The sequence below is a fragment of the Myxocyprinus asiaticus genome, chromosome 30 (assembly GCF_019703515.2).
Source record: "Myxocyprinus asiaticus isolate MX2 ecotype Aquarium Trade chromosome 30, UBuf_Myxa_2, whole genome shotgun sequence".
Taxonomy (NCBI): domain Eukaryota; kingdom Metazoa; phylum Chordata; class Actinopteri; order Cypriniformes; family Catostomidae; genus Myxocyprinus; species Myxocyprinus asiaticus.
In genome coordinates this window covers 45,053,550-45,070,067 of record NC_059373.1, presented here as the reverse complement: position 1 = coordinate 45,070,067, position 16,518 = coordinate 45,053,550, and the positions used below count along the sequence as shown (strand labels likewise).

Sequence of the window (16,518 nt, the reverse complement as noted above, 5' to 3'; positions counted from 1 at the left end):
AATTAACTATGCTTTGATGATTACAAATGCTACTCGTGTAGGGTGATTTAATTTCTGGTTATTCCATACTGAGCAGCAGTGTACCATGGACATAACAGTGAATGAAGCACATAAATAAGCTGTCAATTCATTGTCACATCAAAATCATCTAGATAAAATGACAAAGGATGGCATTTTTACAAAATAATTATCTTGTTTTTATCTCATTACTTCTCATTGTTTTTGTCTTGAAAATACATTTTACTAGAAAATGTTGACATAACATCTCATTACTAGAAATGATCATGTTTTTTACTAGAAAATTAGTGTTTAATAAGTTGTTTAAGTGTAGGGCTGGGCAAAAAATAAAAATAAATAAATCTTGATTTTTTTTTTTTTTCAAACTTATGGATGGTTCACAATAATTTTTTTTTTACAACTTTTAAGTGGACTCCAACATGATTATGTTCTTTATTAAAATGCAAGGCAACCTGGTTAGAAAAATCCAAGTTCTTTTCATTATATGAAAGGTGTGCTAAATATGCACAAAAAAGGGCACCACACAGGAAGTTGTCAACATAGCGTAAATGTAAAATAAATAAAAATCTAATAATATTAATTTAATCTAAACCAAGTCTATCTAGAAAGTTATCTAGAAATCAATATCTATAAATTCTCAAGTTTATCTAGAAAGTACTCATTATATATCAAACCATTTGTGTGTATATTCATAAACCCCTGCAGATAGAGACAAGCCCTCTAGCGGTTCACGCTGAGCAGCGCAGCAATATGAAATAATTTACCATTACAATTCAACACGCAAAGTTTGTCAAAATGATCGCTTGCCAGATGTTGACTATAGATGCAGTACACTTGAAACGTGTCACAGAACAAAGCAACAATTAGCGATCTATCTGAATCATCATGGCAAAAATTGTGGTGGATGTTTGATTCTCCCATATATAGCCTCTCCGTATGATTTGAAGTTAAGCGCCTGTAAATGTCATGTAACTAATGCGTATGGAGTGGTGGTGGCGTAGTGGACTAAAGCACATAACTGATAATCAGAAGGTTGCCGGTTCAATCCCCACAGCCACCACCATTGTGTCCTTGAGCAAGGCACTTAACTCCAGGTTGCTCCAGGGGGACTGTCCCTGTAATAAGTGCACTGTAAGTCGCTTTGGATAAAAGCGTCTGCGTAAATGTAAATGTAATGCTTTTTTTATGGGTAAAAAGAAAAGGAGACCGTTCATCAACATGCGCAAGCCAAGGCCAGATATGGTCTTAAGCCGGTGTATACACGCATGATGGATGAAGTTGAGCTACAATCACACTGTGTACAATCATACTGGGAATATTACCGCAGTCTTTTATATCAGCCTCTGTGTCGTTAACCTGTTCATTTGGAGCGTGCCACACACGTGCAGCTGATCAGATCGGGAGCGGCATTAAGACAAGTGCTGTGATTTTTTTCTCTCTCTTCCTTATTCACAACGTATCTAACTATAGCGTTTGCAATTTTGTTTATGCAAAACCTTGATTCCTCAATTAATTATTTATTTTTATTTTTTTAAATCATGTCAAAATGCAAATTTGAATTAATAGAAAAAAAGAAAAAAAAAGAAAAAGAAAAAAAAACACCCAGCCCTAGCATTGTGCTATCTACTGCTCTGAAAGAGGATCGCTTAGCCCATTTGTGAGAAAATCTGCATTGATACATTTGGGAGAAAATCAAGACTGTGGTTGAGAAAATTCTAGTCACCTGACACAAGTGTAGAATAGATTGTATTTATTTGTGAAATATGATGTGTGCTCAAATGGAACTCATTTTTAATATTTGTAAATCACAGTACAATTGTTTGTTAAGCTGTGGTACAACTACCCTTCTTTTTCTCTCAAATACCCCTTTGTATTTGCAAATCGCTTTCTATTTGTTTGAAAGTCAAGATTTTCTTGACGAAGCAGATTTTGTTTGTTTGCAAAATGTTTTATTTGTTTGTTTAGTTTTGGCATGAAATTAGCTTGATGCGCTTGAGACTGCCTGAGTGCCTGCCTGTCACCTAAAAACTAGCATTTAATTACCCTCATGCTGTTCCAAACCTGTATGACTTACTTACATAGAAAACAAAAGAAAATGACTGCCTCAGTCATTATTCACTTTTGCGATCCACAGAAGCAAGAAAAGTTTGGAGCAACATACTCTAAGTGCAACAGAGTGAATGATACAAATTATCGTTTTGGGGGGAAATATCCCTTTACATAAATCATAGTCCATACCAGACACAATAAAATGCGGAGGGTTCACATTTTTTATAAGCACTGTGATGTTGAGACTCATATTTAGCTAGATTTACATACTAAACATTACACTTCATTGAATATTAAGGACAAAGTATACTTCAGCTGTCAGCGTTGCTGATTGGAATGTGCACTGTATACGTGTGACGAGGATGAGGGCGTGGCCGGGCCTTGAAGAAGCACGGCCGGCGCTGAATCGGCTGATCAGTGGGAGAGCGACATAAGGGGTGGCTGGAGATGCCGGTTCGAGACGCACGTGGCCGCGCTGCATGTGTGTCTGTGTTTATATTTGTTTTAAGTTAATTTATATTATTAAAGTTTATGTTGACCGTACAGCCGATTCCCACCTCCTCCTTGCCTGTCCTTGAACTGTTACAGTGGTGCCGAAACCCAGGAGGGAGGAAGGATGTGCTGTTGCGGAGTCCTCGCTGTTGCCATCCACCAGGGGAGCAGCCACAGCCGTCTGCCTGGGGACAAAGGGCTCGCTGCCGGCCACCGGGAGCCAGAGGATCCACGGCCGTCTGCCGAGAAGGGGAGGAGCAGTTCCAGCCCCCAGAGGCCAGAGGACTCGCTGCTATTCGCCGGGGGAGGACCGAGCTGGCATCTGCCAGAGGGCGGAGGAGCAGTTGAGTACCGGGCAACAGTGCGTCCAGGAGCCGGCGAGCAAGTTCTTCTCACTCTCTCCTCTCTCTGTCTCCGCTCGCCCTTTCCCCACGCTTCCCTTCGACTCTGCCCCAGGTACGCAGGAGGTGGAATGGACCACCGGCGGACAGAACAGCCAGAGGGGCAGCGTCCCCCCCCCCAGAGTTAGTCAGACCGGTGGAGCCCCGGACTGAATCGGGCAGGGGAGTGTGACAAGGAGGAGGGCGTGGCCGGGCCATGATGGAGAACGGCTGACGCTGAAACAGCTGATCAGCGGGAGAGCGAGATAAGGGGCTGTGTTTATGTTTGTTTTAAGTTAATTTATATCATTAAAGAGCACCTATTATGGATTTTCAAATATTACCTTTCATGTAGTGTGTTATATAGCTGTTTGTGAATGTAAAAAAGTCTGCAAAGTTTCAAAAATCAAAGTGCATGAAATATGGAGTTATTGACACCCAAAAGAAAGAACCGATTCTGAACACCTGAAACGAGTCATTAGTAATTCCAGACTTACTTCCTGTACTAACCTACATAATTTGGTAACAAAAAACCCACCTCTGGTCTGTTTACATGTACAGCCAGTGCAGGCTGTTAGCCTCAGCTAACCGGCTAACTCACGTTATTGTCAAACTACATATAAACTTACCACAGAGAAACGTCCTGTTCTCATCGTGCTTGCGATGGTGGTTCGGGTTAATCTACCGATGCATCATTGTCGGACTCGTGCACAAACTGGTAAGGTAAAACAGACATTTTTTCAGACGGAGCTGAAACTCGGATATGGCAGTGGGCGTTTCCTTTCCGACACGCGCTGTAAGCGGTAGACCAATCACAACAGACTGGGACATCTGACCAATCAGAGCAGAGTAGACTCTCTGAAAGGAGGAGTTTAGAATGAATCCTTTAGAACGGATCATTGAAGGAGTTGTTTTGACACTGGGAAATAAAGGTAATGCTGCAATTTAAATTATGAGCAAATTAAAGTGTTTTTTGACCTTGGATGCATGTAAATCTATTGTATGAGACCTTTAAAATAAAATTAGGCACGTTTAAAAATCATAATAGGTGCACTTTAAAGTTTATGTTGACTGTACAGCCGGTTCCCGCTGCCTCTTTGCCTGTCCTTGAACTGTTACAGCGTGACACAAATTTTATCATCAGCACAGTCAGAACAGACTGTCCGCATGCGGCCCCAATTTTCTTGACACATGGACAGTCCTCGTATGTGCGCATGAGTCGAACATGTTTGTATACACTTGCGGAAGTAAAATAACTTGCACAAGTTGATGACGGAGAAGCATTGGGGTTTGACAGAATCATACGCGAGTCAAACCACACCAGCGCGTCGGGGAGTGCCGGGAACAATCCCACTTGGATTCAGACTGTAGCAAAAGTGCCTAGTGTGAAAACCACCTTAGTATATCTCAGCCTTCACTTTATTGCTGTTTTCATAAATCACGTTGGTTTGCAACTTACTATTACCAACCATAGAGGAATGAATGAATGAATGAAAAAAATACTCAAATCAAACCTCGTCTGGTGAGATGATTAGTCTGAAGTTGAGTAGATCATCCTGGTCAGGAAAAACAATCTCACAGGTCTTTGGAAGGTTTAGCTCGTTGATATCTGACACACAAAGATACAGAAAAATTACCGTTACACATTTCAAATGCTGTTAACGTGCTGTTAATGTTGTTAACAAACAGCTGCATATTAAAGTCAAATTTTAATATGTTAAAGTTAAACAAAATTAAAGTAACTCCTTAAAAAAAAAAAGGGGAGGCTAACATGACCAAAGCTGCAAAACTTTCAACCAACAGGTGCCATCTGTGTTTCAGGAGTCCATTACATTTCATTAATGGGAACAAACAACCAATTGTTGATGGATAAAGTCCCGCTCTTCATTTTTCCCCATTGAATATTGTTTCACTCAGAAATAAGTCACATTAAAGAAATAAAATGGGTTGTGAATGCTATTTCATGATTTTACGGAGTCCTGAGAAATCTTCCCAAAATTATGATCAAGTACAAAGCTTAAATTTTGGTCTGTTCATCACATCAGTCTACTGTATCATTTTAAAAGATCACATGATTCATATGGACTTTTATGGGCCTTTTTTTGGTACTTTTTGAACAGTCCCAACATAATACCTACTCTTATGCCCAGTTCACACAGCCAGAAACTTATTGTGTAATGTATATCGAACAATTTCCCTCCAGATAAGGAATGTAAAGATATGTTGTGCCATGATATATCACGATACAAAAATGTGACGGTTTGCAGCGTGGATTAAAAAAATTATTTGCATTATAAAACTATAGCTGCAAGCAGCGATGACGGGCCCAAGCACCTTGGGTCCATTTCCACCCGGTGGCTTTCAGAAAACAATGCAAGGTGGACACATGCATTTGGCATTTGACATTATTCGAAACAATTTTGTAGCAATTTGGGTAAATATAATAGGACTATTTTAAAGTCTGTTGTAAGAGCCACACTTCCTGCTGCCAGGTGGTGGCACTATGACCGTTACCCAAAAGAGTCACATCCATGTGATTAGCCCCAAGAGTACACATACATCTCAATTTTGATCAAAATCTCACATTGCACACAGAAGATATGAAACACTTCCTGTTTCCCATTTTCAGCATTAATTTAATGCCTCGCAATGGCAAAACAGTTCGATATTTCAAAAATCTGTTCACAATTTAGCATCTTCAATGTCTTGGCATTATGTTGTCTAAATGTGGTAACAGTCTCATGAATTCCCTAGGAGGAGTATTTAAAAGTTCAGAGACTGCAATTTTCAAAACATCCAAAATGGCCGACTTCCTGTTGGGCGGAGCTAATAACTAAAATTATGAAAGTTGTCCGGCTTGATGAGATCAATATATGTACCAATTTTGGTGACTGTAGGTGAAAATGGGGGTACTACAGGGTAGGGCTGAAACGATTAGCCGACGTTATCGCCAGCAGGTGGGTGTGTCTTTAAGACCAAGCCTATACAGTCTAGAGGGGGTCCAATAGAATCAATGCAAAATCATAAATTGCATCAGACGCACCCTTGCATCTCTAGATGTAGACTTGACGTTTTTTAGAATCCTAGCCCACACTCCCTTCTCCAATACCAAATTTAAATCTTTTGAGAGAACTTGAAGCCCCGTCCCCCAAACTCTGAATTAGCAGGGAGTAATAAAGTGAATTAGCAATACACTAATACACTGATGAACTTTTCAAAAAGCAGTAATCAACACTTCCAGAGTATCTACCGCTTTAGGGGGGTGTATGATACCCCCCAAAATATTACAGAGCAGGTGACGCAGCTGTAAATACCTGAAGAACTGAAATCTGGGAATCCTAAAATGTTGAAGCAGGTTTTCAAAAGATCTCAACACTCAACTCTTATATAGGTCACCAAGCGTATTAACCTCCCTCACAATCCACTCTGACCAGTAGAAAGGGGACATATTAATACGTAATTTTGGGTTCATCCAAATGCTCGAGGCAACATTTAAATAAATGTCTGAATTAAACACTCTGGACACTTTTGTCCATACCAAGTGCAAATGCGAGATAACGGGGTGTAACTTAACTTCTCCGGTTAGTTTAATAGAAAGGCTTTGCAGCGGCAAAATAGGTGCAAGAACTTCCTGTTCAATACAAAACCACGGAGGGGATCTTTCAGGTGGAAGCGACCAATGAGCCATGCATAATAAAACAAAATCTTGGGTAGGCCTAGCCCACCTTTTTCAATCAGCCTATGTAATTTATTGAAATGTAATCTGGGACGTTTACCATTCCAAATGAAGGACTTTGCTATGCTATAAAATTGCTTTAAATAAGAGAGGGGGACATCTGCAGGGAGAGACTGTTGCAGGTAGTTGAATTTTGGAATAAAATTCATTTTAATAACATTAACCTTCCCAATCATAGATAAATGTAATGAAGCCCACCTGCCCACATCGCTCAAAAAACTTTTTATCAAGGAGTTAAAAATTAACTAACTAACTAAATCACACAAATTTGTTGGGAATAAAATGCCCAAATACTATGCCGTTTGGGCCACTGGAAGGTGCCCGGCTGAAAAGCCGTTACTGGGCAGTACGCTGTCATAGACAAAGCTTTGGATTTAGACCAATTGACTCTGTATCCTGAGAACTTAGAAAAGGAATTAATAATTCTGTGGAGGCAAGGCAAAGATCTAGTGGGGTCAGAGACGAATAATAAAATATCATCTGCATAAAGCAAAAGCTTATGCGCTAAACCTCCCACCACCACCCTTGGAAAATGATCTTCCTTCCTTATCGCAGCTGCTAATGGTTCTAGGACAAGACAGAATGCCGGGTGCCCCTATCCAGAGTAAAATAATAAATTAATCCATTTGTTTGTACCGCTGCTAACGGGTGTCTATAAAGTAAATTAATCCATCTAATAAAAGTATTCCCGAACCCGTATATTACCAAAACCTTAAAAAGATAATCCCATTCTACCATATCAAATGCCTTTTCGGTGCCAAGTGAGATGGCCGCAACCGGAGTCTGATCATTCGCCACTGACCACATGATATTAATGAAACGGCTAATATTATCAGATGAGCTGTGGCCCCGAATAAACCCCACCTGATCTATATGTATGAGAGGTGTCATAACTTTACTTAATTGGTTGGCCAAAATTTTTGACAATATTTTTACATCTAGCTGGATCAGGGAAATTGGACAGTAACTCTTACACTCGCTTGGATCTTTGTCCTTTTTAAGAATCAAACTGATCCGGGCCTGTGTCATGGTTGACGGAAGCCTTCCATTCTTTAATGATTCCGTATAGAAAAAAGTGGAGCCAGTTCTGTAGCATAAGATCTAAAAAATTCAGCGGTAAAACCATCTGGCCCCAGAGGCTTGCCTGTAGGTAAGGCCTTAATTACCTCGTCAAGCTCCTCCAAGATTATCTCATAAACAAGATAATTTTTTTGCTCAGTCGTCAGTTTAGGGTGCTCTAATGGTTCCACAAAGTTTCTAATATCTTCATCAGTAGATGAAGACGTGGAACTATAAAGATCAAGATAGAATTCATTAAAAGCATTATTAATATCAATGGCTGAGGTAAATATTTTACCACCAGCAGATTTCACTGAGTGAATGGTAGAAAAAGACTCTCTCTGCTTTATATATCTAGCCAAAAGCTTCCCTGCCTTGTCCCCCAAAGTCTAACTGTCTTGCCCTGAATAACCAAAACTCCACCTTCTGCGACAAAATGGTACTATATCTGTATTTCAATCGAGGCCATCAGACAACATTTGGCATTTCAGCTCTGCCTCGGCACTTTTAATATTCCCTTCCAACTCCACAAGTTCTCATGCTTTAGATTTTTTAGCGAATGAGGCATACTGAATGATCTGACCCCTAAGAACTGCCTTGAGTGGCTCCCAAGCCAGGCCCACAGAGGATACTGAGGACCAGTTGGTCTCCATAAAAACTTTGATATCAGCCTTTAACTTTTGTTGGAATTCAGGATTTTGCAAAAGGGATACATTAAAGTGCCAACTATATGATTTCTTTTTCTCCATATGTGGCAGCACCTCTAAACTAACCAGGGCATGATCTGAGACTAAAATGCTTCCAATTGAGCAAATCAACAACAGATGAAATGAGGGACATCTAAATTCTAGAATAAATCTTATGGACTGATGAAAAAATTTATAGTCCCTACCAGATGGGTTTAAAAGTCTCCAAATATCTTGAAGACCAAGATTTTTACACATCCTGTGAAGAGTCACTGTCGCTCTAGGGGGCTTACACACTTTTGCTTCAAGGACTGAGTCCATCAAAAGATTAAAGTCTCCTCCCAATATTATATCATGAGGGGTGCCAGCGGCTTGCAACATCCCTTCAAGATCTATAAAAAAGCCCTGATCATCAGCGTTAGGTGCGTAAATATTTGCCAAAATCAACCTTTGCCCCTGAATTTGTACTGAAACAATAATGACTCTTCCTAATTTATCTTTAATCTGTCAGAAACATTTGAATTGTAGATGTTTACTTATCAATGTAATGACTCCCCTGCTCTTACTTGAGCCAGCACTAAAGAAAACATGTCCACCCCATATCTTCCCAAATTTTTCAGCTTCCTGCGGGAAAAGATGCATTTCTTGAAGAAACACTATATCATATTTCTTACGTTTAAGAAGAGAAATAACTTTCCTTTTTATGGGGTGCCCCAACTCATTCACATTCCATGTGGAGAGACAATCCAGTCACACTAACATTTGACATTTTGACATATTAGAAAAAATAAATTGGGTGTCAAAAATAAAATTATAAAGACCACATTCCACATTAGTGCCACAATCAAACCCCGAACCTCCCCCCGAACCAAACAAACAGAAAAAAGAAAAACATGTGCATTAACCCCACGCACACCAGCGCCAACCGGCGTCCATCCCTCTAAACTCAAACAGTCCATGTACTCCTACGAGAGCCCCCGCGACAACTTTGCGGTCGGATTGCTCAAGTCCGGTGTTTCTATTCAAATTTTGTAAAACAGAATTACACAACAGAAGATAATCTATAAAACAAACTCCAGCCAATAGGCAGGATAAACACAAAGAACGTGTAGATTCATCCACATAACTGTCCCGAAGGTGTGTTCCTCCACAAAACAAACTCCAGCCTCTAGTGGTACCAGCAAACACAAAAATATAAAATTAAATAAATACATTTAAAAAAATAAAATTAAATAAAGGCTGTTCAGTTTCCTCGGACAGTCAAACAAATGTTCAGTGAGCCGACCCATTCAACTGCAACATGAGCGCATCAAATTACCCAATCACTCCAATGTCCTGCAAGAAATACTCCACAAAACAAACTCCAACACAACACTGTCCCAAAGGAGTGCTGCTACACAAAAATTCCAGCCGCTAGGCGGAACCAGCACAAAAAGAAACAAAAAAGGCGCTCAGCTTCCTCAGACGATCAAGTGGATGTTCAGTGAGTCGGTACACTTGGCTGCAACATGAGAACCACAAAATAACTTAGTCATTGACTTTATGAAGGACATTGCTTGCTGGGGACATGTAAATACTTTACGGCCATCCTTAGCATCTATTCTCAATTTGGCCGGGAACATCAGTGCAAAAGCGATCTTCCGTTGATGTAAGAGTTTCTTGCATTCCTTGAATCAATCACATTTCTCTCGTCAAATTCGCAAAGTCTGGGAACAAGAAAATACTGTGGTTCTCCAAGAAAGCCTTCCTTTACTCCTTGCCTCACATAACACAAGATCTTTATTGGATGATCGGGGCCTGTCTCCCTTAGCAGATTGCTGAGCGACGATCCTGTGAGCTCGTTCAATTTCCAGCTTATGTCCTGTTATGTCAAGCAGATTCGGAAAGAGCCTGTCCAGGAATTCCACCATATTCTGACCCTCCGCTCCCTCAGGAATTCCAACAATTTGGACGTTATTCCACCAGTTATGATTCTCCATATCCTCCAACTTCTCCCAGACGCACTCCAAATCCACCTTGGTCGCTAGCGGATTGGCAGCTAATTCCCTCTCCGATGACTCCAGATAAACTATCCATTTCTTGACATCCCCCACTCTTGTAACCACCTCAGTGAATTTCGTCTCCATGGCCGTGATCGATCAACGTACTGCAGTAAGATCCTCCGTCAGCAACAACCTTCGTCAGCATTGCCGATATGTTCAGCAATTCTCGCCGAATTAGTTTCACCTCTCTGGCCAAATTGACTCCCTGGCTCGAGGCCTCCGGAGGGGAATCAGCTTGAGCACTTAAGTGTCTTTTAATGTCTCCAGAGCCCGAGGATTTTGAATTCTTTGACATATTGTCTTCCTAGAACAGTTATGGATCAGGGTGTATCGAATCTCACTGGTTTATGACACAAAAACTAGCAAAACTAGCAAACTGCACAGAGCTCACCGTTCACACGTCTGAACCTCGCATGGCGTCACGTGACTCTTCCTTTAAATGTATCCTTTATTAAAGTTTGAATAATAAGGAAGCGGTTGTGGAAATAAGCACTAACTCCGAAACTGGCATTTCTCTGTGCGGTCAGAGTCACTTATGGGTCGTGTGAAAAACAGAGCGACAGAGTTTCAAACTTCTCCCGGCTGATAAACCCCCTTGTGCGGAGACACTTGTCTCGCACGCATTTGCTGCAGCTAGATTATAAGATGGCTCACGATGTACTGAATCATACTATACTGTATGCGTCACGGTGTGTATCTTATCGTAAAGAAAATCTTTTTCTTGCCACTGTATATGTGAAGATGCCCCATTCTCGGTTTGCTAAATATCTTTTTCAGTTTTCAGTTGCATTATGCTTAGGCCTACATGTCGTCAAAATTCTGGTGAGCAAAAACTAAAATTTACTAGCCAATGGAGATTCTCTCCAGTGTGTCCGTAGAAGGTTGTATTCATCTTGCGCTTGCCACTTAATACATACTAAATATGCTTCTCATCTAAGACACATGTTTGCACAGTGCAAAGTAACAGTAAAAGTATTTTTTTTTTGCAGTTTCATATTAAAGCTACACTATGTTACTTTTGGCCCTCTAGCGGTTGAAGAACAGCACTGCAAGTTACTTGCGCAGGAACACTCTTTTGGTAATTATGTGAGCTGGGCTTTGGCTCTGCTCTTCTGCACAAATGAATCTGATGGTTTGGGGAGTACCAGTGTAACATGGTTACAGGTGATCAACTTATCAGAGTGAATGTTACTAACGATAACAAACCTCGCCCCCTTCCCTCAAAAAATAATTTAAAAAAAAAATTTAAAAAAAAATAACGAAAGGAAGAATAAGATGGAAATCCGAAAAATATGTCTTATTAGCAAGTAAGTAGCATTTCTTCTGCTGTTGTTTTGACTCACTGAAAACTATTGTTTTAAAATAAATAACGTTCCAAAAGTTAGGCAACGATGACATTAGACATATCAATTGCCAAAATCAAACAGTGGAAACTATTACAACTTAGCTACCAGGCAAATAGACTAAGGAAGTAACTGGTTTAGAGACTGCATTTTTACCAGCATAAAGTAAAAAAATGTCCCATTGTCCTTCCTCAAAAATTAAATCTAGTACTGCAGTACCACAATCCATAATAAAATGCCCCATTAGAGTGGCTAAAGTTATCTAACGAACTACGGCGCTAAGCAAGTACCTGGCTAACTATTGGTCCAATAAAATATCTTACCTGTCGAGCGAGAAAAACTCCATCTCTGGGTTGGTTTTAAATCCTTTCAGATCTCAGAGTTGTCGCCACCTCTGAAAAAGACAAGCCGATGTTGTTTTATGTTTTATTACAGGCTCCGTCACTTTCCCTTTATGCTTGCAGACTGTTCTCGGTTTCTTTATTTTGAAAACGGGTGATTCGCCAGAGGGTTGCCTTTTTGAATGATGCATAGTCAATGTTGCTCATGTGTTGTGGCTACAAGCTTTCAGCTTCAAACTGTCTACTTGAGCTGTCTGAATTGGACTCCATAATTAAGGATATTACAAGCCCAAAAACCAACATCGAACAATGTATCCGGGACTTAGAGACTCTAGATGACATGGTCAAATTGACCAACCCAGAATTGATTAAAAAGATAGCTCGTGTTTTCGGACTGAAATGGGAACATCTTTGTAATGATCCAACATACCCATGGGATCCATGAGGTGAACGACACCCTAACCACTGCCCCACCTACTCATGGATCGTATAAGAACAGAATTTCCTGTGACAAAGGACTAGACAAAAAGATCGCTGACATGGCAAAAAGCAGTTGCATAGGACTGACCATGCCAAACACGCTGAACAAACAGTCTAAGACTCAGAATTCACTTCAGATGTCACAGTTGAACTATTATCAAGGGGGACAGTTTAACGGCCGGGGGGGCGCGTTGGACGTGGAGGGCAGGGATGAGGACAATGCGGAGGCCGAGGCAGAGGTAAGGGCGCCCTAAGCGCCTGTTTTATTTGCGGCCAATATGGCCATTTTGCTATAAGTTATCCACAGAACAATGCAGCTGATGATAATCAGGAAGTTCATGAATATAATCTCCCAAGATTCTCAGTGAATAATCCGAAAACAAAAATAAGATGAGGAGGGGAAGTGGACTGGTAAACAATATGAAAATGAAAAATGTATAATTCAAGTTCCAAAACTGACCCATGACTTGAAAAATGACCCATACATTGAGCTTTCTTTTTGTGGTAAAAATATTATGTTTCTTGTCAATACTGGTGCCACCTGTTCAGTGTTGTCAAAATGCTCTTTGCCATTTAAACCCAGCTCAGATTCGATCATAACCATAGGTGCCTCTGGTCTCCCACTCACTGAATATTTTTCTGAACCAAATAGTTGCAAAATCGGGAAAGTAAATCACTCAAACACAGGCTCCTCCTGTCAGAGCACTGTCCAGTAAATCTAATGGGCAGAGATCTGTTAGGATGACTGAATATTCAAATTGATTGCTCAGACCACGGCTTGCAAATTACAAGCACTGAAATTGGCCTTTACTCGCTACAGATCATTTCCAGCTGTTTTTATATGTGAAATATAACTGAACCCAATGTTCATCAACAGCTGTATGCAACATTGCATTTAACTGATTGGGAGTTACCAGAATTATTGCATTGTACCAGTCTATTCTCCCACATGGACCCAGACTTGTATGAAAAATGTTGGTTCCCTGGGCCTATCAGTGAATGTTTGATTTTAGGAGATATATTTCTGGGGGTTAAATACATAGGTATTGCTGTACAGCTTTCAAATCAACAAGACTTTTTCAAGGAAGACATGCCCCATATTTCTCTAGCAAAAAAGGGAGGAGAATGAAAAAACATGGGAAGTTTTATACAGAAGGTTTTAGCATGTAGAGTTTGGGGGGGAAAAAAAGAGGTGAAATGTATTTTTCACCCTCACTTCAAGTTACTCGTATTCCAAATTTTATGATGGCTACCGTTATTCATTCCAGAAAAGAGAAAAAAGATGATAGTTCAGAAGTAACAGACAGCAATAACAATGTACTTTCGTTTTTGGACGACATACCCCAAGGTCTGTGGGCTAAAGACTCATACGATTTCGGGTGCATGAAAAATGCACAACCCCTGCAGATGGTTCCAAAATCAAAGCATAGTCCATATAGAGCTCAACACCCGTTTTCTTAAGAAGCAGAAAAAGGCCTGACAGAGATCACTGATTCTCTCTGGGACACAGGCGCCATTTCTTTGTGTACACATTCCCCAGTCTCTAGTACTCTTTTGGCAGTAAAGAAAAAGAATGGCATATACAGAATGGTCCAGGATTTACACTTGGTAATCAGAATCAGAATCAGCTTTATTGCCAAGTATGCTTACACATACAAGGAATTTGTCTTGGTGACAGGAGCTTCCAGTGTACAACAATACAAAAACAATACAAAAACAATACAAAAACAGCAGCAAGGCATATATAATAATAAAAAATAAACAAATTATACACATATGTACAGACACACACATACATACATACACATGGTTAGTGCAAATCTAATACAATCTGTTATGTACAGTGTAAATACAAATCTGTTATGTACAGTGCAAATACAAATCTGTTATGTACAGTGCAAAGGTTTTTTGTTGTTTTTTTATCTTCAGAGGAATGAAATGGCAGAAGAGGTTGGTTGTGTTGGATAAATATAAAAAAGACTAAACTGTGTATTGCACATAGTTATTGCTCAATGGGGCAATTTAGCTGTTTATGAGATGGATAGCCTGAGGGAAAAAACTGTTCCTGTGCCTGACGGTTCTGGTGCTCAGAGCTCTGAAGCGTCAGACAGAAGGCAACAGTTCAAAAAGATAATGGGCAGGGTGAGTGGGGTCCAGAGTGATTTTTCGAGCCTTTTTCCTCACTCTGGAAGTGTATAGTTCTTGAAAGGGGGGTGGGGGGCGGGGGGGGGGCAACCAATAATCCTCTCAGCAGTCCGAACAGTCTTCTGATGTCTGATTTCGTAGCTGAACCAAACCAGACAGTTACTGAAGTGCAGAGGACAGACTCAGTGACTGTTGAGTAAAACTGTATCAGCAGCGCCTGAGGCAGGTTGAATTTCCTCAGCTGGCGAAGGAAGTACAACCTCTGCTGGGCCTTTTTAACAATGGGTCTCCCACTTCAGGTCCTGTGAGATGGTAGTGCCCAGGAACCTGAATGACTCCACTGCTGTCACAGTGCTGTTTAGAATGGTGAGGGGGGTCAGTGTTGGGGTGTTTCTCCTAAAGTCCACAATCATCTCCACCGTTTTGAGCGTGTTCAGCTCAAGGTTGTTTTGACTGCACCAGACAGCCAGCTGTTTAACCTCCCTTCTGTATGCAGACCCATCATCATCTCGGATGAGGCCGATGACAGTGGTGTCATCTGCAAACTTAAGGAGCTTGACAGAGGGGTCCTTGGCTATGCAGTCATTGGTGTAGAGGGAGAGAGTAGAGGGGAGTGCACACATCCCTGGGGGGCACCAGTGCTGATTGTACAGGTGCTAGAAGTGAGTTTCCCCTGTCTCACAAGCTGCTGCCTGTCCGTCAGAAAGCTGGTAATCCACTGGCAGATAGACATGGGAACAGAGAGTTGGTGTAATTTATTCTGGAGTATAGCTGGGATGATGGTGTTAAAAGCTGAACTGAAGTCCAAAAAAAGGATCCTTGCATATGTCCCTGGTCTGTCCAGATGTTGCAGGATATGATGCAGTCCTATGTTGACTGCATCATCCACAGACCTGTTTGCTCAATAAGCATATTGAAGGGGATCTAGAAAGGGTCCAGTGATGTCCTTCAGGTGGGCCAACACCAGTCTCTCAAATGATTTCATGACCACAGACGTCAGGGCGTGATTTTTGGAAATGTGATTTTTGGTTTCTTTGGGATAGGAACAATGATTGAGCGTTTGAAGCAGCATGGGACTTCACACTGCTCCAGTGATCTATTGAAGATCTGTGTGAAGATGGGGGCCAGCTAGTTAGCACAGGATGGAAGACATGCTGGTGAGACGCCATCAGGGCCTGAAGCCTTCCTCATCTTTTGTTTCCGAAAGACGCGGCTTACATCATCTTCACAGATCTTAAGTGCAGGTTGAGTAGCAGGAGGGGGGTTGCAGGAGGTGTTGGTGTTTGTGTGAAGTGAAGGTCAGAGTGGGTGTGGGGTGTGAGATTGGGCCTTTCATATCTGCAGTAGAACACATTCAGGTCGTCAGCCAGTTGTTGGTTCCCTACAGGGTTGGGGGTATGAGTCATGTAATTTGTGAGTTGTTTCATGCCACTCCACACTGATGCAGGGTCGTTAGCTAAAAACTTGTTTTTCAGCTTCTCAGAGTATCTCTTTTTAGCCACTCTGATTTCCCTGTTCAGTGTGTCCCTGGCCTGATTGTACAAGACTTTATCCCCACCCCTGTAAACATCCTCTTTGGCCTGACGAAGCTGCCTGAGCTCTGCTGTAAACCACGGTTTGTCATTGTTGAACTTTAAATAAGTCCTAGTAGGAATGCACATATCCTCACAGAAACTGATATATGATGTAACAGTATCTGTGAGCTCGTCCAGGTCTGTGGCTGCAGCCTCAAAAACACTCCAATCAG

General features: G+C 41.1%; 1 protein-coding gene across 1 annotated transcript in view; it reads right to left on the bottom strand.

The window, feature by feature from the left end:
* Positions 1-16,518, bottom strand: part of LOC127421071 (NEDD8-conjugating enzyme Ubc12) — a 162,884-nt gene that overhangs the window by 66,003 nt on the left and 80,363 nt on the right. The window contains exon 2 of the mRNA XM_051663809.1: positions 4,454-4,548. Within this exon, the coding sequence (XP_051519769.1) occupies positions 4,454-4,548 (95 nt within the window). The remainder of the gene's footprint in view (positions 1-4,453; positions 4,549-16,518) is intronic.